Genomic DNA, 24738 nt, shown 5'->3' on the forward strand with positions numbered 1-24738 from the left:
CATTGAGGCAATGACTGATCGCAGAGACTCCATGCGAAAATGCCGCACCTGAACATGCTTGTTGAGAAGCTTGAGATCCAGGATGGGCCGGAAGGAACCGTCCTTTTTGGGGACTAGGAAGAGATTTGAGTAGAAACCTCTGAACCGTTCCCGGGCGGGAACCGGTACAATTACTCCGTTGGCCTGCAAGGATGCCACGGCCTGAGAGAAGGCGGCAGCCTTGGAGCAGGGGGGAGTTGACAGAAAAAATCTGTTTGGCGGGCTGGAAGAGAACTCTATCCTGTAGCCGTGGGAGATGATATCCCGCACCCACTGATCGGAGACGCGTTGAAGCCACACGTCGCCAAAGTGGGAGAGCCTGCCACCGACTAAGGACGTTGCTGGCGCGGACAGATAGTCAAGAGGAGGCTGCCTTAGTGGCAGCAGCTCCTGCGGTCTTCTGTGGACGCGCTTTTGTGCTCCAGCTGGATTTTTGGTCCTTGGCTGAGTTAGTGGACGAGGCCGAGGGCTTAGAGGACGACCAGTTGGAGGAACGAAAGGAACAAAACCTCGACTGGTTCCTACCCTGGACAGGTTTCCTTAAGTGAGGTGCCGTCAGCCACCGACACAACGGTCCGGGCTGATAGCCTAGACACCGGAGGGTCTACCTTTGGTGAATGAGCCCACTGCTTAACCACCTCAGGTGGAAATGGAAACCGGTCATCAGAACTACGCTTTGGGAAGCGTTTGTCAGGACAGGCCCTGGGCTTGGACACAGCGGCCTGAAAACTGGAGTGGTTAAAGAACACACTCTTTGTCCTCTTAGGCGAGGTAAACTGGTGCTTTTCTGCCAGAGAGGGTTGCTCCTCTGATACTAATATATAGCATAGAATCTGGCTCACAAAAATAAGTTAGGTGCCACCGAGAAAAAAGTCAATGATGCAAAAAGTCAGCTCGGGCACTCAAAGAATTGAAAAAACGAGAGTATTGATGCTTATTAATGCCAATTTTTATTCATGCAAAGGTTTGTGCTATTAATATGACGTTTCGGCCATACAATTTTGGCCTTTATCAAATAAATGTACTGAAACAAAAGAAAAAAGAAAAATACAATATCAAATCTCATAGACATGTACAGTCAATTTTACACATACAGTCAATTTTACACGTAATGCATGCAACAAAAAATTCGGCCAATGTTTTTTGGCGTTTGAACAATACGTATGACAAACAGAAAAACCTGATGTACATTTGTATGAATTATCAATTCATGATTGTTCAATTGAGAGACCCTAGTATACATAACACATATGCATAAAGGCATTATGTAGAAAAATACGTACCACAAGAAACGTATATGAGGTTAGACTGGTGAAACTAAGTTCACATATGTTGGCCAGTGGTACCTTAGTGATCAACCTGAAGTAGAAAACAAACCCATCTTGAGAATATTATAGGTACTTCATGTATAAGTGTATGAAAGGGACCGTAGAGAAAACCAAAAGATTTATGTAAAATACACAAAATCCATAACAAAATTTACCTCTGCTATTATCTATGTGACATGTCTCTTGGAGACCCAAATGTTCACTAGCAAGCTGTGGTATATGGTCCGCTATAACGCTTGAAATACAAGGAGAACGATAAGAATTAGATTGAGGCCACCATCCAGTGAAGGAGGGGGTGGTGTTTTTGAAGAAACAAGGGGGGGGGGGGGAAGCAGGGCTTAGTACAGATTCATAATGCCTTTATGCATATGTGTTATGTATACTAGGGTCTCTCAATTGAACAATCATGAATTGATAATTCATACAAATGTACATCAGGTTTTTCTGTTTGTCATACGTATTGTTCAAACGCCAAAAAACATTGGCCGAATTTTTTGTTGCATGCATTACGTGTAAAATTGACTGTATGTGTAAAATTGACTGTACATGTCTATGAGATTTGATATTGTATTTTTCTTTTTTCTTTTGTTTCAGTACATTTATTTGATAAAGGCCAAAATTGTATGGCCGAAACGTCATATTAATAGCACAAACCTTTGCATGAATAAAAATTGGCATTAATAAGCATCAATACTCTCGTTTTTTCAATTCTTTGAGTGCCCGAGCTGACTTTTTGCTCCTCTGATACTGGCGGATTGAGATCCAGTACAGAATTAATGGACGCAATCAAATCACTAACATCTGAGTCACTTTCTGACAGATCAATGGGGCACATGGAGTTAGCCTCCGAGCCCCCTGTAAAGGCATCCTCCTCGTCCCGTGAGTCAGCGTCTGAAACAGAGCCGCGGGACGAGGAAGGAGAGGGAGCCCTGCGTCTCCTTTTAGGAGGACGGGGTCTGGGACCAGATGATGAATCCTCTGTGAGCTCCGCTGAGAGAGCCCTAGCAGCAGAGGAACCCTGTGAAGGGGGCTGATGCATGTTCAGCAAAGTCCTAGACAGCTGTCCCATGGAGTCGGCAAAAGACTGGGAGATAGACCTAGATAAGGATTCTACCCAAGCCGGGGGTTCAGCCACAGGGACCGGAAGAGCCTGAGAGACCACTGGGGGGGCGATTCCAGGCTGAGGCATCGTCAGGTTAGAGCAGGCATCACAATGTGGATAGGTGCTCGGTTCAGGCAGTAGGAGCTTACATGCAGTGCATACTGAATACAGCTTTGGAGCCTTGCTCCTCGTGTGAGACATGCTGCTGAAGTGGGGGCTCTGCCAGAATGACCCCCAGAGAGTATATACAGAAGGTCCACAACCTGAGGTTGTGGCTTACCAGACCGCTGGAGCGGTTTGTGTGCCCTCCAGATCCCAAAGCCCGGACCCCCAAGCACCTCAGCAGGGATGCTGCAGCCAGCGCTGATCGCAGGGAAGAACGCTGAGAAAATGGCGCCGGAGTGAAGAGAGGGGGCGGGACTAACTCTGAGAGCGGGATCTGGAGGGCCAAAGAGACCTACAGGGGAGGAGACATGAACTCAGTGAGGAGTGTCTCTCCCCTGTGTAGAACGGCCGCTGGGCGGAGCCGCACTGTCCCTCTGCATGAATGACATGCGAGGGCAGTGAAACCAAAAGTAGGCCTCCGGCGAAGCCGGGGCCTAAATTTGAGCGGTGCGACCGGCGCGCAGGCACCATCGGTGCGGTTCTCAGGCGACAGCCAGAGAACCCGCCGGAAATGTCACAAAAATCACTCAGCACACTCTCCCCCAACAATAAAGTACAAGGGACCCCCATATATAAACGTCTCAGGTACTTAGCTTGCTGAGACGCAGGGTTCCAAGTCCCTGGGGGCGAGTTCTCCGGTCCAGCAGGATCCTGAAGGGCTGCGGATGGAGACCGGTCTCCTGCAAAGCATGGAGAACCGTGCTGGCTCCCACTTCAAGCCAGAGCCCGGAGGGATGGTGAAGGAGCACGGCATGTAAGGCTCCAGCCTTGGAATCAACCTTAACAGCACCGCCAACACAGTGGGGTGAGAAGGGACATGCCGGGGGTCCAGGCTTGGACCCGCTTTTCTTCAAACTCTTTCCAAAAATCAAAAATCAGATGAGAATGCATGTGTGGATGTATGCCTCCTGAACACAAAGCGATAAACTGGCTAGATCTGGTTCTCCAGGGGGTGTATAAGCTCAGAGGGAGGAGCTACACTTTTAAGAGTAGTACTTTGTGTGTCCTCCGGAGGCAGAAGCTATACACCCAATGTCTGGGTCTCCCATAGGAACGATAAAGAAAAAAGAGTTTTCAACAAAAACATACTAAATAACATTTGTGCAGTTCATGAATTTGTTGTAAGAAATAGAATTGCTTACATCAGATCCTCCTTCGCAGATGACCTCAAATCTGACCTGTTAATTTTAAGGCTAGAGAACAACCTCTCTACAGTAACTTGGGTTAAAGGCAAAGCCGTAACCACATGGGCAATATCTCTAACAATTTCCGGGTATGAAGGAATTGCCTCATGCACAGTCAGTTTTGATGAATGGTTGAATTTTTCTATTTCTTTGAGAGCAAGTGAAAAATTTTACTGAAATCTGGTCAATCTGCTGCTATAGGAGACAAAGTGAAATCTTTTTCCTTGCGGCAACGCTTTGTCTGCTCCATGTCATCCAAATACTTGTCAAAGTTAAACTCCTCATCTGATGAGTATGAAGATATGGCAGCAGTAGCACTGTCAGGCCCCAAGTCCTCTTGCGCCTGGCAGTCCTGTAGCCGCTAATCCTAACTGCTACCACACTCAAAGCTTCTTTTCCTTTAGTAAGCTGTTGATCATCAAGCAGTATACGATGACTTGGGTCCACATAAACAGCTGCCAGAAAAATTTTATTTTCCAATAGCTGTGTCTCTCTCTGTTTCATTGAAGCAGAAATGCCATCTAGGATTAAACCTCCTCTTTGGGACAGGCAAAATAGCAAATTCTTCCACTTCCTTATGAAAATGCCAGGAGTTAAATCCTCAGCTTGTAATTTTTTAGTCACGGTAAATGGGTGATTAAGCAATTCCTTCAATTCAGCCACCTGTGTCCATTGACCTTTATTTAAGGTTACTTGAGGGTTCACCATATCTATAAGAAATTATTTTAGTTCAAGCAATCGCTCATTCATTAAATAAGTGCTGCCTCGCCAAGTGGCTTGATCAACAATTGCCCCTTTCCCAGCGCGTCTCTTCAAGATGGAATCAATTTTAGGGGTTCTGGCGGCAATAACCAATTTCCTCACTTTTCCAATTAGATTTCCAGCATGTCCGCCCAGTTTCGCCGGTTTGGCGGATGCGGCGCACGTCAGTACAGTACAGTGGCAGCGCCACAACTTCCAGGTCACATGACAGCATGTGACCGGCGTTTGTCGCGCTGCCTCTGTACTGTATACACTGTACTGGAGTGCGCCGCATCTGCCAAATCGGCGAAAAACCCGGATGTGTGAAATTGGGGTCCCTCTTGCAGACTCTCTCTTATTGCCAGCTGCAGCGTGTGCACAACACAGCGCATGTGATGAATATGAAAGTGTTTTGAAGCAGCTTCAACAAGATCATCTAATCCTAAAGTATCATTTTGCTGTTCTTCTGTTGTAATATCTGTTTGTTCCTCAGTTACATAAACAGCACTGTGGCCTTCCATCTCACACATACTGAATCCTAAATTTTCTTCTAGATGTTGTTCATTACTCTCATTCATCAGTTTAATTCTACTTATGTTTGAAGCATTGTTCGTTACAATGGCAAGAACCTGTTCTTTTTTGCGTTCCTAATCTTGCAGAACTTTTTCCACTAAGGCCTGGAGAAACTGGCCAGTGTGATGAGCTTTAGTATCTTTTACTGCCAGTGTCTTGGTAACAATTTCTTTCTTGTCACAAACATATCGAACATTGATGGCAAAATAATTCAGTGAAATGCAGTGACTCCGGGCATCCCAGCAAAGGCAATGGGTTTCAAGACATGACATTCAGACACAGCGTTTTGTGAGGATCCGTTTTTGTGCTCAAAAACAGATCCTCACAAAGAATGAGCATGTCAGTTTGTGTGGTGTTTTCTAATCTGCTTTGCTATTGAAAGCTTTATTTATGAGCTCAAAAACCTTTCAGGTGATGCGTTTTTTTTAAAAAGCTGTTCTGCTTTTGCAGCTGAAATACGTATCCTCAAAAAACGCAGAAAAAAACGCTGTGTGTGAATGTAGCTATGGATCAGGAATAGAACAGCCATTTATAGGACATTTCATAACTTTCCCAAATTCCTATGAAAAAATATTCATCACACTCTGCATTGCACTACTGTCCCCAATTTATTATATATTTTAGGAGTCTGAGTTGGTGCATTTTATACCGACTCCACCAAAATGAGCTCCGACTGACTCCACAGCCCTGATTTTAACACTGAAGTCTATTGAAAACTATCCATTTCATCATTGAAAATGATCCATTAATTAGCCATCTGTTTTCTTACATTTCAATCTGATCCAGTGAGCAAAAAGTAAAACAAACAAAAAACAGATAGCTATTTCACGGATCCATTTTCCATAGACTTCAATGTTAAGAAAACATATCCAGCTGAAATCAGTTTTTAAAAAATGGACAAAAAAGTTGTGTCTGTACAACTTTTTGGCCAATTAATTGCTGCTGGATCAGTTTTAATGGCTGATTACTGGACATGTGAACTTAGCCTTAAGGCGGTGTCCCACACAGCGACATCGACGCCGCTGCTACGTCACCATTTTCTGTGACGTGGCAGTGACGTCCCGTCGCTGTGTGTGACATCCAGCAACCAGATGGCCCCTGCTGGGAGGTCGCTGCTTGTTGCTGAATGTCCTGCTTCATTTTTTGCTCGTCGCTCTCCCGCTGTGAAGCACACATCGCTGTGTGTGACAGTGAGAGAGCGACGAACTGAAGCGAGCAGGGAGCAGGAGCCGGCGTCTGGCAGCCTGCGGTAAGCTGCAACCAAGGTAAACATCGGGTAACCAAGAAGCCCTTTCCTTGGTTACCAGATATTTACATTAGTTACTAGCACCGCCGCTCTCACGCTGCCAGTGCTGGCTCCCTGCTCACGTAGCTGGAATACACATCGGGTAATTAACCCGATGTGTACCCTGGCTAGGAGAGCAGGGAGCCAGCGCTAAGCGTGTGCGCTGGTAACCAAGGTAAATATCGGGTAATGGTTACCCGATATTTACCTTAGTTACCAAGTGCAGCATGGCTTCCACAGCGACGCGTGTCGTTATAATAGCTGCTGCAGCTGCTGTGTCTGCTGCGTTTGACAGCTAAGCAGCGATCATAACAGCGACTTACTAGGTCGCTGTTGCGTCACAGAAAATGGTGACGTAACAGCGACGTCGTTGTCGCTATGTGTGAACCCAGCTTTAGTCTTTAATGAGAGCAATGCCTTTATCTTTGTAGTTGAATGAATTGTCCGGTGCTAGATATAGATTAGGGAACTTTTTCGCCCCTGTACTCTACGATACAGAAATATCAGGGGTTGCCTGGATCATGAAACTGAAACACATGGACAAAGTTGCCATGATCTCAGTCATATGGTTCATTCTTGAGGTGGATCATGTAGTACGCAGCTGAGGCTGACGGTACAGATCACACACAGGTATATGCATAGGAGTCTTTTGTCTCACTAGACAATTTGGAAGAGTCTTGAACAGATGATGTGGATGAGATCTATTACCAAGGTCGCAAAGTAAATGAAAAAAGTAGCATCATGAAGAAGCAATCTGCTATGTCTGTACCTGAGCCTTGGGATCCAGCTTTTGTTGTTCCTGCAGATACGACCTGCGTTTTAGACACGTTTTGCGTGGCTTGGGATAATACATTGGCATTTCCGCTGCTTACAACAGCTTTTGCCACCCCCTGAGTAACAATCTGCTTTGCCCCTACAGCTTTGGCAGCAGAAGAACCGGATTTGGCCACAAGAATCTGGCCCCCACTGATAGTTACAGAAGGTTTAATGGAGGCCTGGACTGCAGATCCAACAGGAATGCCTACAACCTGGAAAAGAGAAAAGGTCAGTGCCATACCGGAGAAAATCAACACTATGCACAATGTAGGCAAAGAGATTAGGAAAAACACCAATACATCAGAGCAGAAAGAAACCTTCTAGCAATATTCGTGCTGCACAACAATGTGACTGCTGTATATACTGCTCTGGCAAAAAGTAAGAGACCACTGGAAAATTGTCAGTTTTTCTGATTTTTATCTTTATAGGTATATTTTTGAGTGAAAAAAGAGAATTTTGTTTACTTACCGTAAATTCTTTTTCTTATAGTTCCGTATTGGGAGACCCAGACATTGGTGTATAGCCTCTGCCTCCGGAGGACACACAAAGTACTACACTAAAAAAGTGTAGCTCCTCCCTCTGAGCATATACACCCCCTGGATAACCAAATCTAGCCAGTTTAGTGCAAAAGCTGAAGGAGAATAGCCACCCACAAGTAGAGATAGAGCAAGAACCGGAACAACCGGAGCCTCTGTCTACAACAACAGCCGGTGATAACACGCGGAACAAGAAACTGCCAATAGGCAACAGGGAGGGTGCTGGGTCTCCCAATACGGAACTATAAGAAAAAGAATTTACGGTAAGTAAACAAAGAAGGGAATTTTGTTACTTACCGTAAATTCCTTTTCTTCTAGCTCTTATTGGGAGACCCAGACGATTGGGTGTATAGCACTGCCTCCGGAGGCCACACAAAGCAATTACACTAAAAAGTGTAAGGCCCCTCCCCTTCTGGCTATACACCCCCAGTGGGATCACTGGCTCACCAGTTTTAGTGCAAAAGCAAGAAGGAGGAAAGCCAATAACTGGTTTAAACAAATTCACTCCGAGAAACATCGGAGAACTGAAAACCGTTCAACATGAACAACATGTGTACCCGCAAACAAACCAAAAATCCCGAAGGACAACAGGGCGGGTGCTGGGTCTCCCAATAAGAGCTAGAAGAAAAGGAATTTACGGTAAGTAACAAAATTCCCTTCTTCTTCGGCGCTCTATTGGGAGACCCAGACGATTGGGACGTCCAAAAGCTGTCCCTGGGTGGGTAAAGAAATACCTCATGTTAGAGCTGCAAGACAGCCCTCCCCTACGGGGAGGCAACTGCCGCCTGCAGGACTTTTCTACCTAGGCTGGCGTCCGCCGAAGCATAGGTATGCACCTGATAATGTTTGGTGAAAGTGTGCAGACTCGACCAGGTAGCTGCCTGGCACACCTGTTGAGCCGTAGCCTGGTGTCGCAATGCCCAGGACGCACCCACGGCTCTGGTAGAATGGGCCTTTAGCCCTGACGGAACCTGAAGCCCCGCAGAACGGTAGGCTTCAAGAATTGGTTCTTTGATCCATCGAGCCAGGGTGGCCTTAGAAGCCTGCGACCCCTTGCGCTTACCAGCGACAAGGACAAAGAGTGCATCCGAACGGCGCAGGGGCGCTGTGCGGGAAATGTAGATTCTGAGTGCTCTCACCAGATCTAACAAATGTAAATCCTTCTCATACCGATGAACTGCATGAGGACAAAACGAAGGCAAAGAGATATCCTGATTAAGATGAAAAGAGGATACCACCTTCGGGAGAAACTCCTGAATGGGGCGCAGCACTACCTTGTCCTGGTGGAAGACCAGGAAGGGAGCCTTGGATGACAGCGCTGCCAGCTCAGACACTCTCCGAAGAGATGTGATCGCTACCAGAAAAGCCACTTTCTGTGATAGCCTAGAAAGTGAAACCTCCCTCAGAGGCTCGAAGGGCGGCTTCTGGAGGGCAACTAGCACCCTGTTCAGATCCCATGGATCTAACGGTCGCTTGTACGGGGGTACGATATGACAAACCCCCTGCAGGAACGTGCGCACCTTGGAAAGTCGAGCTAGACGCTTCTGAAAAAAGACAGATAGCGCCGAGACTTGCCCTTTAAGGGAGCCGAGCGACAAACCTTTTTCTAACCCAGATTGGAGGAAAGAAAGAAGGATAGGTAATGCAAATGGCCAGGGAGACACTCCCTGAGCAGAGCACCAGGATAAGAATATCCTCCACGTTCTGTGGTAGATCTTAGCAGACGTGGGCTTCCTAGCCTGTCTCATGGTGGCAACGACCCCTTGGGATAAGCCTGAAGACTCTAGGATCCAGGACTCAATGGCCACGCAGTCAGGTTGAGGGTCGCAGAATTCCGATGGAAAAACGGCCCTTGGGACAGTAAGTCTGGTCGGTCTGGCAGCGCCCACGGTTGGCCGACCGTGAGATGCCACAGATCCGGATACCACGCCCTCCTCGGCCAGTCTGGAGCGACGAGTATGACGCGGCTGCAGTCGGATCTGATCTTGCGTAGCACTCTGGGCAAGAGTGCCAGAGGTGGAAACACATAAGGGAGCCGGAACTGCGACCAATCTTGCACTAGGGCGTCTGCTGCTAGAGCTCTTTGATCGCGAGACCGTGCCATGAAGGTTGGGACCTTGTTGTTGTGCCGAGACGCCATTAGATCGACGTCCGGCCTTCCCCATCGGCGACAGATTTCCTGAAACACGTCCGGGTGAAGGGACCATTCCCCTGCGTCCATGCCCTGGCGACTGAGGAAGTCTGCTTCCCAGTTTTCTACGCCGGGGATGTGAACTGCGGATATGGTGGAGGCCGTGGCTTCCACCCACATCATAATGCGCCGGACTTCCTGGAAGGCTTGCCGACTGCGAGTCCCGCCCTGGTGATTGATGTATGCCACCGCTGTGGAGTTGTCCGATTGAATTCGGATCTGCTTCCCTTCCAGCCACTGCTGGAAGGCTAGCAGGGCAAGAAACACCGCTCTGATTTCCAGAACATTGATCTGAATGCTGGACTCCTGCTGAGTCCACGTACCCTGAGCCCTGTGGTGAAGAAACACTGCTCCCCACCCTGACAGACTCGCGTCTGTCGTGACCACCGCCCAGGACGGTGGTAGGAAGGATCTTCCCTGTGATAAGGAGGTGGGAAGAAGCCACCACTGCAGAGAGTCCTTGGCCGTCTGGGAAAGGAAGACTTTCCTGTCCAGGGATTTTGACTTCCCGTCCCATTGGCGGAGAATGTCCCATTGAAGTGGACGCAGATGAAACTGCGCAAACGGAACCGCCTCCATTGCCGCCACCATCTTCCCGAGGAAGTGCATGAGGCGTCTTAAGGAGTGCGACTGACTCTGAAGGAGAGCCTGCACCCCCGTCTGTAGTGACCTCTGCTTGCTCAGCGGAAGCTTCACTATCGCTGAGAGAGTATGAAACTCCATGCCAAGATACGTTAGTGATTGGGTCGGTGACAGATTTGACTTTGGGAAGTTGATGATCCACCCGAACGCCTGGAGAGTCTCCAGTGCAAAATTCAGGCTGAGTTGGCATGCCTCCTGAGAGGGTGCCTTGACCAATAGATCGTCCAAGTAAGGGATCACAGAGTGTCCGTGAGAGTGCAAGACTGCTACCACTGCTGCCATGATCTTGGTGAACACCCGGGGGGCTGTCGCCAGACCAAATGGCAGAGCCACGAACTGAAGATGTTCGTCTCCTATCACGAAGCGCAGAAAGCGTTGGTGCTCCGTAGCAATCGGCACGTGAAGATAAGCATCTTTGATGTCTATTGACGCTAGGAAATCTCCTTGGGACATTGAGGCAATGACTGAGCGGAGGGATTCCATCCGGAACCGCCTGGCGTTCAGATGCTTGTTGAGCAGTTTTAGGTCCAGAACGGGACGGAAGGAGCCGTCCTTTTTTGGAAGCACAAAGAGGTTGGAGTAAAATCCTCGGCCCCGTTCCAGAGGGGGGACAGGGATCACGACTCCTTCTGCTCTTAGAGAGTCCACCGCCTGCAGCAGGGCATCTGCTCGGTTGGGGTGTGGGGAGGTTCTGAAGAACCGAAGTGGAGGCCGAGAACTGAACTCGATTCTGTACCCGCGAGACAAAATGTCTGTTACCCACCGGTCCTTGACCTGTGACAGCCAAATGTCGCAAAAGCGGGAGAGCCTGCCACCGACCGAGGATGCGGAGGGAGGAGGCCGAAAGTCATGAGGTAGCCGCCTTGGAAGCGGTTCCTCCATTTGCTTTCCTGGGGCGTGAGTGAGCCCGCCAGGAATCTGAGCTCCCTTGTCCTTTCTGAGTCCCTTTGGACGAGGAGAATTGGGGCTTGCCCGAGCCTCGAAAGGACCGAAACCTCGACTGCACTTTTTCTGTTGAGGTTTACTTGCTCTGGGCTGTGGCAAGGAAGAGTCCTTACCCTTGGACTGTTTTATGATTTCAGCCAATGGCTCACCAAACAGTCTGTCTCTAGATAATGGCAAGCTGGTTAAGCATTTTTTGGAACCAGCTTCTGCTTTCCAGTCCTTTAACCATAAGGCTCTGCGCAAAACCACAGAATTGGCGGCCGCCATAGAGGTACGGCTCGTAGACTCTAGGACAGCATTGATAGCATAGGTCGCAAACGCAGACATTTGCGAAGTTAGGGACGCCACCTGTGGTACTGCTGGATGCATGATAGCATCCACCTGTGCTAAACCCGCTGAAATAGCCTGTAGTGCCCACACGGCCGCGAATGCTGGAGCAAACGACGCGCCGATAGCTTCATAGACAGATTTCAACCAAAGGTCCATCTGTCTGTCATTGGCATCTTTAAGTGAAGCGCCATCTTCTACTGCGACTATGGATCTAGCCGCCAGCTTGGAAATTGGGGGATCCACCTTTGGGCACTGGGTCCAGCGTTTGGCCACTTCAGGGGGAAAAGGATAACGGGTATCCTTAGAACGTTTAGAGAAACGCTTGTCTGGATGAGCGTCGTGCTTTTGGATTGATTCTCTGAAGTCAGAGTGGTCCAAAAAAGCACTTAATTTACGCTTGGGATACAGGAAATGGAACTTCTCCTGCTGTGCAGCTGCCTCCTCTGCAGAAGGGGCTGGGGGGGAAATATCCAACAGTCTATTAATCGCCGATATAAGGTCATTAACCATGGCGTCACCATCAGGGGCATCCAGATTGAGAGGGGCCTCAGGATTAGACTCCTGATCACCGTCCTCAGTCTCATCACAGAGAGACTCTTCTCGCTGAGACCCTGAGCAGTGTGATGACGTCGAGGGTCTTTCCCAGCGAGCACGCTTAGGCTGCCTGGGACTGTCATCTGAGTCAGAGACTTCAGCCTGTGATGCTTGAGACCCCCTTGAAGTACGGATTAGTTCCAACTGAGGGGGACCAGTGAGCATAGCCACAGCGGTGTCCATAGTCTGAGGAACTGGCCTGGCCTGCAAGGTCTCCAGGATCCTTGTCATAGCCTCAGACATTTTATCAGCAAACACTGCAAAGTCTGTCCCCGTCACCGGGGCAGGGTTCACAGGCGTCTCTGCCTGGGCTACCACCACAATAGGCTCTGGCTGGCGAAGTGCCACTGGGACTGAACATTGCACACAATGTGAATCATTGGAGCCTGCTGATAGATTAGCCCCACATGCAGTACAAACAGTGTACACAGCCCGTGCCTTGGCAGCCTTGCGTTTTGCGGATGACATGTTGCTGCGTCCTCAGAGCAGTACAGAGTGTCCAGCCAGAAGCGACCTTACAGTGCACTATATAAATATATATATATATATATATGGTACCAATAAAGAAGTACACTAATATATCACTGAGGCACTAGTGGGGCCTGCACTACTGTGCAGCTTACCACCCGCTTAGGAGCGGTGTGTGGTCGCCAGAAATCCCTCTAGTCTGGGTCTCCCAGAGCCTGCTGCCTCCTTCCAGCCAGATCGCATGTGTAATGGCTGCCGGCGTCCTTGTGGAGAGGGGGGGCGGGCCCTGGGCGTACACCGACGAAGAGCGGGAAGTCTGCTTCCCCTTGTGCCTAGTGAGAGGGCTGGAGCATGTAAATAAGGCTCCAGCCCTCGGCGCAGCCATTGAGCAGCGTCTCTCCCCTACCCTGATTGACAGGGTGGGGGCGGGAACGAAGCGGCGCTAGGCCGCAGAAGCCGGGGGCTAAAGTTAAAAACGCCGCCGCCGTACAAGCGCGGTCGGCGCCAAGCCCCCGGCGCACTACAAGTCGCAGCTGCGCCGCCGCTCCAGGAGCGGTCGGCGCAGTAGTTCCCAACATACAATCGTCACTCAGCAAAGCTGCAGTGACCGAACCCCCAGCGTACAGCACCACTGTCCCCGGCGCACTATAACGCTCAGCAAGCCCTGAGAGTGTCCGTGCCTGCCGGGGACACAGAGTACCTGAAGTTGCAGGGCCATGTCCCTGAACGGCACTCCCGCTCCCAATCCAGCAGGTTCTATGGGTCTGTGGATGGAGCCCGGCCCCAGGGCTTGGGGGCCGGCAGGATCCCACTTCCACAGAGCCCCTCAGGGGGATGTGGAAGGAAAACAGCATGTGGGCTCCAGCCTCCGTACCAGCAATAGGTACCTCAACCTTACAAGCACCATCACGGGTGAGAAGGGAGCATGCTGGGGGCCCTATATGGGCCCTCTTTTCTTCCATCCGATAGAGCCAGCAGCTACTGCTGACTACAAACAGTGGAGCTATGCGTGGATGTCTGACCTCCTTCGCACAAAGCAGAAAACTGGTGAGCCAGTGATCCCACTGGGGGTGTATAGCCAGAAGGGGAGGGGCCTTACACTTTTTAGTGTAATTGCTTTGTGTGGCCTCCGGAGGCAGTGCTATACACCCAATCGTCTGGGTCTCCCAATAGAGCGCCGAAGAAATTCTCTTTTTCTTTATCGTTCCTATGGGAGACCCAGACATTGGGACGTCTCAAAGCAGTCCATGGGTGGGAATAAAACAGAAAACTGGGAAGTAGGCGGAACCTAACTTCACAAATGGGCGACAGCCGCCTGAAGGATGCATCTGCCCAAGCTCGCATCTGCCGAAGCATGAGCATGCACTTGGTAGTGCTTTGAAAAGGTATGCAGACTAGTCCAAGTGGCAGCCTGATAGACCTGCTGAGCCGTAGCCTGGTGCCTGAAAGCCCAAGAGGCACCGACAGCTCTGGTCGAGTGTGCCTTGATCCCCGGCGGGGGAGGCACCTGAGTACACTGGTAGGCATCGGAAATGGCCGACCTAATCCAACGAGCTAAGGTCGGCTTAGAAGCCGAGAGGCCCTTACGCCGACCTGTGGTTAGCACAAAAAGAGAGGTGCACCGCCTAAGAACAGCGGTGCGAGACACATAGATCCGGAGCGCCCGCACCAGATCCAGAGTATGCAACGCTTTTTCAAAAGCGATGAACAGGAGCCGGACAAAAGGAAGGCAGGGAAATGTCCTGATTAAGGTGGAAAGGAGAAACCACCTGTCACGAACCACCGGGGGGGTCACTCAGAAATCCCCCGCGCTGGCTACCAGTACGTCACAATCGGGGGGTAACAAGTGGGGGTCACCCCTCCTTTATACCTCCCGACCGACAGACAGAGCACGTGACGCGCTCTCTAGCGCCCCTCTTATAGTCAGGCCAATTATGGAATTGCCCGACAATAAGCAAGGAGGCCGCTATACTACTTATGCCGATTATTGAAGGGTCCCCGGTGAGAGTAGGGTATATATTCCCCCGACCTCCGCGGGCGGAATATATAAAACCTCCCCGAATCTCACTGGCCTCCCCACAATAATCCTTGGCACAACTCGCTGCCACCAACCGCTTCACGGTAACTATTAGCCGAACACACAGACGTGGGATTCAAGATCGAGATAACAGAACAGCCCAAGATTAATTATATAATTTAATCAGCCTAAAGCACACTAGAAACTACAATATATACAATAGGGAATCTACAGAATATACATATGTCAGAGTACAGTTACAGATAAAGCATGGTTTACAAACAGGCATACACAGTTCCAGCAGTTACCTTGTGCGTCTGGCCACAGGGGGGCGCTGTAGACCAGGTTTCCAGGATCTTTCCCACAGATGTTTCCTACACGTGACCCCCGGCGAAAGAACACTGGAAAATGGCCGAAGTAGGGTTATCAACCTGGGCAAATCCAGGTCCCCTCCTACCTTAGTGACCTCACAGGGAAGCACTGCCACTCCCCCTGCATGGAGTCAGAGTAATATCCCAGAAGGGGCTATTACCTGCAACTCCGGACTGGGAGGTCCGATCGGGATGGTTCTGGTGCCATCAGATCCGCCCGGGTCCCCTCTGCATTTTGAGTCCAAGCACGACTCATTTACCGGACTCCTACTAGCAGTTCTCTATATCTCGCCGCCCCAGGGTGCCATATACACTCCGAGGATATGCACAGATTCGGCTCGAAGTCCCGATTCTAACGATGTAGGGGGTGTATGGCTGAGACGCACGGTAATATCATAACTGGGTATGATATTACGGAGCCAGCAGTATGCTCTCCTGTGGTGACTAGCTCCCTTTTGGTTTTGCCAGGTCACTGTCCACTTTCTTTGATGAGCGGACACAGCTCCCAGGGGCTCTTCCTCTCTCTCTTTGTTTTAGAGGCCTGAGAGAACACTAATCTCCATATCAGAGGAGATGGCTGTTGGAGGTGTAAGTGGAACACAGACCAGTTCCTTTGACACCTATCTGCTAAACAAACCGTTTATCCCTGTGGTAAATTTTCTGATTGAAGGAGTTGTGTGAAGGAAAGGGGGGGTGACACCAGGAGAGGGCTTCCTGACATAACTTGAATATCATGATTTATCGTCATATCTCCGGATTTACCTCACACCACCTTAGGGAGAAAGTCCGGAGTCGGACGGAGAACCACCTTGTCTTGATGAAAAACCAAAAAAGGTGACTCCGAAGAGAGCGCAGCCAAATCAGAGACTCTCCTGAGGGAAGTTATGGCCACTAGAAAGACCACTTTCTGTGAAAGACGAGACAAAGAAACCTCCCTAAGAGGTTCAAAGGGGGGTTTCTGCAAGGCCGTGAGGACCAGATTGAGGTCCCAGGGATCCAAGGACCGCCGGTAAGGCGGAATGATGTGAGACGCGCCCTGCATGAAGGTGCGCACCTGAGCCAGTCGGGCGATACGCCGCTGGAACAACACTGACTTAGCCGAGACCTGTCCCTTGAGAGAATTGAGGGATAGTCCTAGCTGCAGACCGGACTGTAGAAAGGACAGGAGGGTCGGCAAGGAAAAAGGCCAAGGAGCATGGCCGGAAGAACGACACCAGGACAGGAAAATTCTCCAGGTCCTGTGATAGATTTTGGCTGAGGAAGACTTCCGAGCCCGAGTCATAGTGGAGATGACTTCAGGAGGAATACCAGAAGCCGTCAAGATCCAGGACTCAAGAGCCACGCCGTCAATCTGAGAGCCGCAGAATTCTGGCGGAAAAACGGACCTTGTGAGAGAAGGTCTGGACGGTCCGGGAGATGCCACGGCACCTCTACGGACAGATGGAGCAGGTCTGGGTACCAAGCTCGCCTGGGCCAGTCCGGAGCAATGAGGATGACCCGACGGCCCTCCATTCTGATCTTGCGCAGGACTCTGGGCAAGAGAGCTAGAGGGGGAAACACGTAGGACAGACGAAACTGGGACCAATCCTGAACCAGAGTGATCGCTGCAAAGGCCTGAGGATCGTGGGAGCGAGCCACGTAAACCGGAACCTTGTTGTTGTGCCGGGATGCCATTAGATCCACTTCCGGAGTGCCCCACTTGCGGCAGATTGACCGAAACACTGCCGGATGCAGGGACCACTCGCCACTGTCCACGGTTTGACGGCTGAGATAATCTGCCTCCCAGTTTTCCACGCCTGGGATGTGGACTGCGGATATGGTGGACTTGGAGTCCTCCGTCCACTGAAGGATGCGTTGAACCTCCAACATTGCCAGGCGGCTGCGTGTCCCGCCTTGGTGATTGATGTAGGCAACCGCTGTCGCGTTGTCTGACTGGACTCGGATGTGCTTGCCCGCCAACAGGTGGTGAAAGGCTAAGAGAGCTAGAAGCACAGCTCTGGTTTCCAGCACATTGATCTAGAGGGCTGATTCGGATGGAGTCCAAGTGCCCTGCGCTCTGTGGTGGAGATATACCGCTCCCCAGCCGGATAGACTGGCATCCGTGGTAAGGATCACCCAGGACGGGGCCAGGAAGGAGTGTCCCTGAGACAGAGAGAGGGGCCGAAGCCACCACTGAAGGGAGCCCCTGGTCTATGGCGACAGAGCCACTAACCTGTGCAAGGAGGAAGTCCGCTTGTCCCAACAGCGGAGAATGTCCAGCTGCAGAGGACGCAGATGGAACTGGGCAAAGGGAACCGCTTCCATTGACGCCACCCTCTGACCCAGCACCTGCATTAGGTGCCTGAGGGAATGACGGCGGGGCCTCAGCAAAGAGCGCACCGCCAGATGGAGGGACTGCTGTTTGACTAAGGGCAGCTTCACAAGTGCCGGCAGAGTCTCGAATTGCATCCCTAGGTACGTGAGCTTCTGGGTCGGAGTCAGAGTGGATTTGGGCAGATTGACAAGCCACCCGAATTGGACTAGAGTGGCGAGAGTGAGCCTCCTGAACACAAAGCAATGAACTGGCTAGATTTGGTTATCCAGGGGGTGTATATGCTCAGAGGGAGGAGCTACACTTTTTTAGTGTAGTACTTTGTGTGTCCTCCGGAGGCAGAAGCTATACACCAATGTCTGGGTCTCCCATAGGAACGATAAAGAAATGTAAATTGTTCTTTTAATTCTATAAACTACTGACAACATGTCTCCGAATTTCCAAGCAATAAATCTTGTATTTATTTTCTGAAAATGAGAAATGGTCAAAATAACAAAAACAATGCATTGCTTTCAGACCTCAAATAATGCAAAGAAAACAAGTTCATAATCATTTAGAAACAACAATACTAATAATGTTTTACCTCAGGATGAGTTCAGAAATCAATATTTTGTGGAATAACCATGATTTTTAATCACAGCTTTCATGCGCCTTGGCATGATTTCCACCAGTCTTTCACACGGCTTTTGGGTGACCTTATGCCACTCCTACTGCAATGTAAGCAGTTCTTTGTTTGATGGCTTGTGACTATCCATCTTCCTCTTGATTACATTCCAGAGGTTTTCAATGTGGTTCAGGTCTGGAGATTGGGCTGGCCATGACAAAGCTTTGATGTGGTGGTCTTTCATAAACACATTAATTGACCTAGCTGTGTGACATGGCACATTGTCCTGCTGGAAAGCCAGTCCTCACTCAGAGTTGGGGAACATTGCCTAAGCAGAAGGACGCAACTGATTTTCCAGGATAACCTTGTATGCGGCTTGATTCATACGTCCTTCGCAAAGTTTAATCTGCCCAAGTCCAGCCTTGCTGAAGCATCCCCAGATCCTTAACGATCCTCCACCAAATTTCACAGGATGCAAGACACTGTGGCTTGTATGCCTCTCCAGGTCTCCGTCTAACCATTAGATGACAAGCTGAAAATTAGAGTCATCAGAGAAGATTACCTTACTCTAGAAATTGGGCAGATTAAACAGAGTAAAGGGTGCTTTACACGCTGCGATCTCGCTAGCAAGATCTCTAGCGAGCGTACCCGCCCCAGTCGATTGTGCGGCACGGGCAAATCGCTGCCCGTGGCGCACAACATCGCTTACACCTGTCACACGGACTTACCGTTCCTGCGACGTCGCTGTGGCCGGTTCGTGCGGCGTCACAGCGATGTCACACGGCAGCCATCCAATAGAAGCGGAGGGGCGGAGATGAGCGGGACGAACATCCCGCCCACCTCTTTCTTTCCTCATTGCGGGCGGCCGCAGGTATGAGGTTATTCCTCGTTCCTGCGGTGTCAAACATAGCGATTTGTGCTGCCGCAGGAACGACAAACAACCTCGCTACTGACCAGACAATTTTTGGTAAATGAACGACGTATCACAGACCAACGATTTTTGTCTCTTTTGCAATCGTTTAAGGTCGCTCATAGGTGTTACATGCAACTACGCCGGATGTGCGTCACAAACACAGTGACCCCGACGATATATCGTTAGCTTTGTCGCAGCGTGTAAATGGTCCTTTAGTCAAATTATTCGCTCATTAATGGGTTTTACGGGAGAAATGGGTCCAGCATTGTACCTACTTCAGAACAGTGAGATGGCGTTGTCTGCGTACAAAAGATCCCTCTTAAGATTTTTGATTATGGCAGCCTGCTCTTGTGTCCCTCTAAATTGGAGGAGTGTTGCCTGTCCATCAGTGGCTCTCTGGATCTCGAGAGTCAATGACATTATGTACATGGAGGACTTTTACTTCTTCGATCCACGACACCTATGACAAGTTTTGGGCCACTTGGTATTACTGGCTTGACTTTCAGCAAATAGACGAATAGAAAGAGGCACTGAGATAAGTTGGGGGTTGTGTCTGCATGTAGACTCTTACGGGTTTAGATGCTCCTCGCTTCTTTTTCACCGTATATGTCCCCACCTGGCACCCCCCCCCCCCCCCCGCTTCTTATCTTTCTCTCTCTTGCTTAGATCTCCTACCCTGCCCATTTATTTTCCACTCTTTCTGGCTTGACTTCTTCTCTCTCTTTTTCCGCAAACTACTATATAACAAACTTTCTCTCCTGTAATGGTTTGTAAGTTGTAAGTAATCTTTACCTTACAAAGTGATGTAACGTTGTATGCGTGACCATTGTTGTCTAGCTAAATAAAGAATTATAAAAAAGAAAATACAGGTAATGAGTGCAGAGTAGGGGGCCTCTTAAAGAATAAATATGTATGTGAGAGCCAGAATTCTTGCTGGTTGGTAGGTGATCATGCAATTCTTTCATGCAATAAAATGCTAATTAATTATTTAAAAATCATACAATGTGATTTTTCTGGGTTTTTTTTTATTCTGTCATAGTTGAAGTGTACCTATGATAAAAATTACAGACCTCTCCACTCTTTGTAGGTGGGGAAACTTGCAAAATCGGCAGTGTATCAAATACTTATTTTCCCCACTGTATAAGATTTTTAATGGTGATAATAAAGATACAAGTTTTTAGTCTCTACCTTTCCAAGTTGAAAATTGGAGTTAGTCTATTGGTTGCACATTTATATTGGAAAAAAGGAGTCCCAAATATAGAGGTTCTTATCTCTGGAAATCGATGAGGGGATCAAAATAAAGGCAGCACAATGTCCTCTTTAGGATGGAATGGCAAAACAGCTTTTGGCAAGTTTGAAGGGACTGGTTGAAATGTTAATTTATCCTGATGAAAAACTATGAAAGGATACGTAGAGGCATAGGCTGAAAATTCTGAAACTCGCCTGATGGAGTAAATTGCCTCTAATAATGCAACCTTCAAAGAGGTAGGTGTAATGAGATGTGATGCCAAGACAGGCTCAAAAAGAACTGACTACAATAACACAACAACCAAATTGAGGTCTTTGGGTGAAGTAGGATGAGGGATTGCATGGGCAAATGAAAAGCTTGGAGACCAGTGGGCAATGGCTCAAAATTGAGAGAGCCAAGATCTGTCCTGTAAGAGAGCCTAAACTTAGACCTAAATCCAATCCACCCTGAAGAAATTAAAGTAAAGGGGGGAATCAAAAACATCGGTTGGACTTGAGGATCCTTGCCTCTATCGTTTCACACGTTTGGTAATTTACCACAGAATATGGAGTAGGAAGGTTTTCTGGTCAAAAGCATATTTTGAATGACTCAACCCGAAAGACCTCTTGCTCCTAGGACGGTCTAGGAAGTCAATGAGATCTGTGTACCAAGCCTGCTTGGGTCAATTTGGGGTAAAAAGATTTACTGGTACGCTTACTGCTTTGACCTTCTTGGGTACCTGAGTAAAAAGTAGAGAGGAGGGTAGATGATGGGTACCTTGAATTGGTTCTGAGAATGACAAAGGCATCCACTGCTTTGGCATTTGGAAATGAACCTTGGCAAGTAATGGTCAATATTCATTTTCCCCCGTTGGAGCTGAGTTCATCAAACACTCTAGCAGGTAAAGACTATTTGCCTGGCTTGAATCATTCATGACTGAGAAAGTAGGCCAACCAATTGTCCAGTACTGGAATGTGAACGTCTGAGACTAAGGGCTACTTTGCACACACAGATAAATCTTTGGCAGATCTGTGGTTGCAGTGAAATTGTGGACATATTATTCCATTTGTACACAGCCACAAACCTGGCACTGATTGTCCACAATTTCACTGCAACCACAGATCTGCCGCAGATTTATCTCTGTGTGCAAAGTACCCCTAAGACGATTCCTTCGTCCCATCATAGAATTTTGGCTGCCTCCAACATAACAGCTGGGCTCATGCATCCGCCCTGGTGCTTCAAGTAGGCAGCTACAGTCGAATTGTCTATTTAAACTGTGACTTGTTGACTTGACCAGGGCTACAGTTAAATCCAAAAATATTTGGACAGTGACAAGTTTTGCCATTTTAGCTGTTTACCAAAACATATTCAAGATACAGTTAAATAATAAATATGGGCTTAAAGTGCTGACTCTCAGCTTTAATTTGAGGGTATTCTCATCCTAATTAGTGTAAGGGTTTAGGAATTACAGCTCTTTATTATGTACCTGCCTCTTTTCAAGGGACCAAAAGGTAATTGGATAAGTATCTCACAAGCTCTGTAATGGGCTGCATCTGCTATTCCCTTATTAATCCATAATAAATTAAGCAGGTCAAAGGTCTGGAGCTCCTTCCAGGTGTGACATTTGGATTTGGAAGCGGTTGCTATGAACCTACAACAAAAGATCAAAGAAGCTCTTAATGGAAAAGGCTGAAAAAAAAAAAAAAAGAAAAATCAGAGAGATAGCAATGGCCAAATCAACAGTTTGGTAGATTTTGGAAAAAAAAACCAAAAAACAAAAATGCACTGGTGAGCTTGGAACTCAAAAATACCTGAATGCTACAGAAGACAAGAGTGGTGGATAATGGTAGAATCTTTTCCATGGTGAGAAGAAAAAATCCTGTATAACATTCAGCCAAGTGAAGAACAATCTCCAGGAAGTCGGTGTTTCAGTATCTAAATCTACCATAAACAGAAGACTTCATGAGAGCAAATACAGAGGGTTCACCACAAGGTGCAACCTGTAAATCTGCCTTAAAAATATAAAAGCCTGATTAGACTTTGCCAAAAATAAAAAAAAATCTAAAAAAAAGCCAGCCCAATTCTGGAAAAGCATTCTTTGAACAGATGACACTAAGAGCAACCTGTACAAGAACGATGGGAAGAAGAAAGTATGGAGAATGCTTGGAGCGGCTCATGATCCAAATTACACTTCATCCTGTTACACATGGTAGAGGCAGTGTGATGGCCGGACATGCATGGATCCAATGGCACCGGGTCACTAGTGTTTATTGAGGAAGTGACTGAAGACACAACAGCCCGATTATTTCTGAATTGTATAAGGCGATACTTTCTGCTTAGATTCAATCAAATGCAGTAACACTGATTTGAAGGCGCTTCACAGTACAGATGGGCAGTGACCAAAAACATTCTGAAAAAGCAACAGTTTTGTTTTTTTTTTAAGGCAAAGAAGTGGAATACTCTGCAATGGTCAAGTCCATGACCAGACCTCATCCCCATCAATGGTGCATTTCATATGCTTAAGACAAAACTTAAGACAGAAAGACCAACAAACAAGGAACAACTGATATCAGCTGCAGTGAAGGCCTGAGCAAGCACCACAAAGGAGGAAACCCAGCGTTTGGGGACGTCCATGGTTTCCAGATTTCAGGCAGTCATTGCCGGCAAAGGATTCTCTACAAAGTATTAAAAATGAACATTTTATTTATGGTAAAATAAAATTTGTCCAATTACTTTTGAATAAAGGAGGTTTTGCAAAAAAATGTTTGCAATTCCTAAACGTTTCACAGGATATTTTTCTTCAACCCCTGTAATTAAACCTGAAAGTCTGCACTTCATTTGGATCTCAGTTGTTTCATTTTAAAGAAAAAAATAGTGGCCTGCAGAGCTGAAATCACGAAGATTCTGTCACTGTCCAAATATTTCTGAGCCTAACCATCTGTCTGCTTCAGAGAACTGTTGAGTGAAGTCTGCTAAATTGTCTAGCACACATATTATGCTGTGTCATAGCTGTTACGCTCAGTTGGTGGTGGCCTTACAAACCTAAATAAGTGGTAAACATTGGTCCGAGAGCCATACCAGCAGCTTCTAAAGGAATTGACTAGATTCCCCAAACTAGATTCTCCAATTTTCGGGAAGGACCTGAATCTGCATTTGGTAAAACCTTTTGTTTCGGCAGACGGGATACTGACGAGTCTACAACTGACCGGCTTTCCAATGCATCTTCTGGGGAGGAATACATAATGTCTAAACGTTTTGGAGTGGTTAAACACAGTCCAGACTGAACTATTAAAATGCAGATGTAAGGAACAAAAAAAAAAAAAAAATCCATAGAATTCAGAGAGGATGTCAAAAGAAAGTGGCCACTGTGAGTAAAAGGAGATAAGGTCAGTGACAAATCAGGTTCTCCTTTATAACCATTATAAAAAAAAAAATCAAAGTAGAAAAAGAGAAATTTTAATTCAAAAGTTTTCAATTTTTTCTTGGATTTTTTTTTTTTTTAACATATTAGATTTTAATCTTATGAAAGACCTGTGCTGGAATTTCCTTTTCTCCTAACTATATACTATCCTAGACATCTCAGAGGTGGGTGTTCCTTGTCCAGGTGGTCAACCATTCACTGCTTGTCTTTGACGGTAGATGCAATGCCAGCGAAATGGGTGACTCTCAGGCTGATGGGCTACAGGAGTTGAGCTCTGCCATGCCTCTCTCATTACAAAAAAATTACTGATCTTGGGGAGACCAGCCAGAGAAAAACAACATAAGTTGGGGATGCACAGCAATAAATAATCTACAATTCAATAGTGTGAGGGTGCATAAGCCCAAAGAAGGCAATGGGAAACAAGGAGAAAGCTTGGGCTAATAAAATGCACTCTACTCACTAATATACAAAAAAAATGTTCAACTATGTTTATTTAGACAGACAATTAAAAACATGTTAAAAACAAGGTGCCATCCATCATAATTGCAGCAATAACAAAATATAGTTATCATAGGTAGAGTCCATATGGATCAATAAACAGACAGAGGATATCAATACCAACAGGAGGCATAAACAGTCAGAGATAATATCAATCAGCTTTATTGTGATTATTGAGGGCTGTTATATGTGGATATTATCTATCAGTGAGTAGAGTGCATTTTATTAGCCCAAGCTTTCTCCTTGTTTCCCACAGCCAGAGAAAAAACGGATTTTTGTGTACTCACCGTAAAATCGTTTTCTCTTAGCCATCACTGGGGGACACAGGACCATGGACCATTTGTGTTATGCCGCTTATCCATAGGAGGACACTAAGTAGATGCAAAGATGTTAGCTCCTCCCCTGCAGTATACACCCCCTGGCCCAGCCAGGCTAC

At 47.7% G+C, this 24738-nt stretch overlaps 1 protein-coding gene across 3 annotated transcripts in view; it reads right to left on the reverse strand.

Annotated features, from left to right (window-relative positions):
* YEATS2 (YEATS domain containing 2) overlaps positions 1 to 24738 on the reverse strand; it is a 234585-nt gene that overhangs the window by 86535 nt on the left and 123312 nt on the right. For all 3 annotated transcript variants that reach the window (XM_075340905.1, XM_075340906.1, XM_075340904.1), the window contains exon 15: positions 7187 to 7445. In XM_075340905.1, coding sequence (XP_075197020.1) covers positions 7187 to 7445 — 259 coding nt within the window. The remainder of the gene's footprint in view (positions 1 to 7186; positions 7446 to 24738) is intronic.

Source organism: Anomaloglossus baeobatrachus, chromosome 3 (genome assembly GCF_048569485.1).
Source record: "Anomaloglossus baeobatrachus isolate aAnoBae1 chromosome 3, aAnoBae1.hap1, whole genome shotgun sequence".
Taxonomy (NCBI): domain Eukaryota; kingdom Metazoa; phylum Chordata; class Amphibia; order Anura; family Aromobatidae; genus Anomaloglossus; species Anomaloglossus baeobatrachus.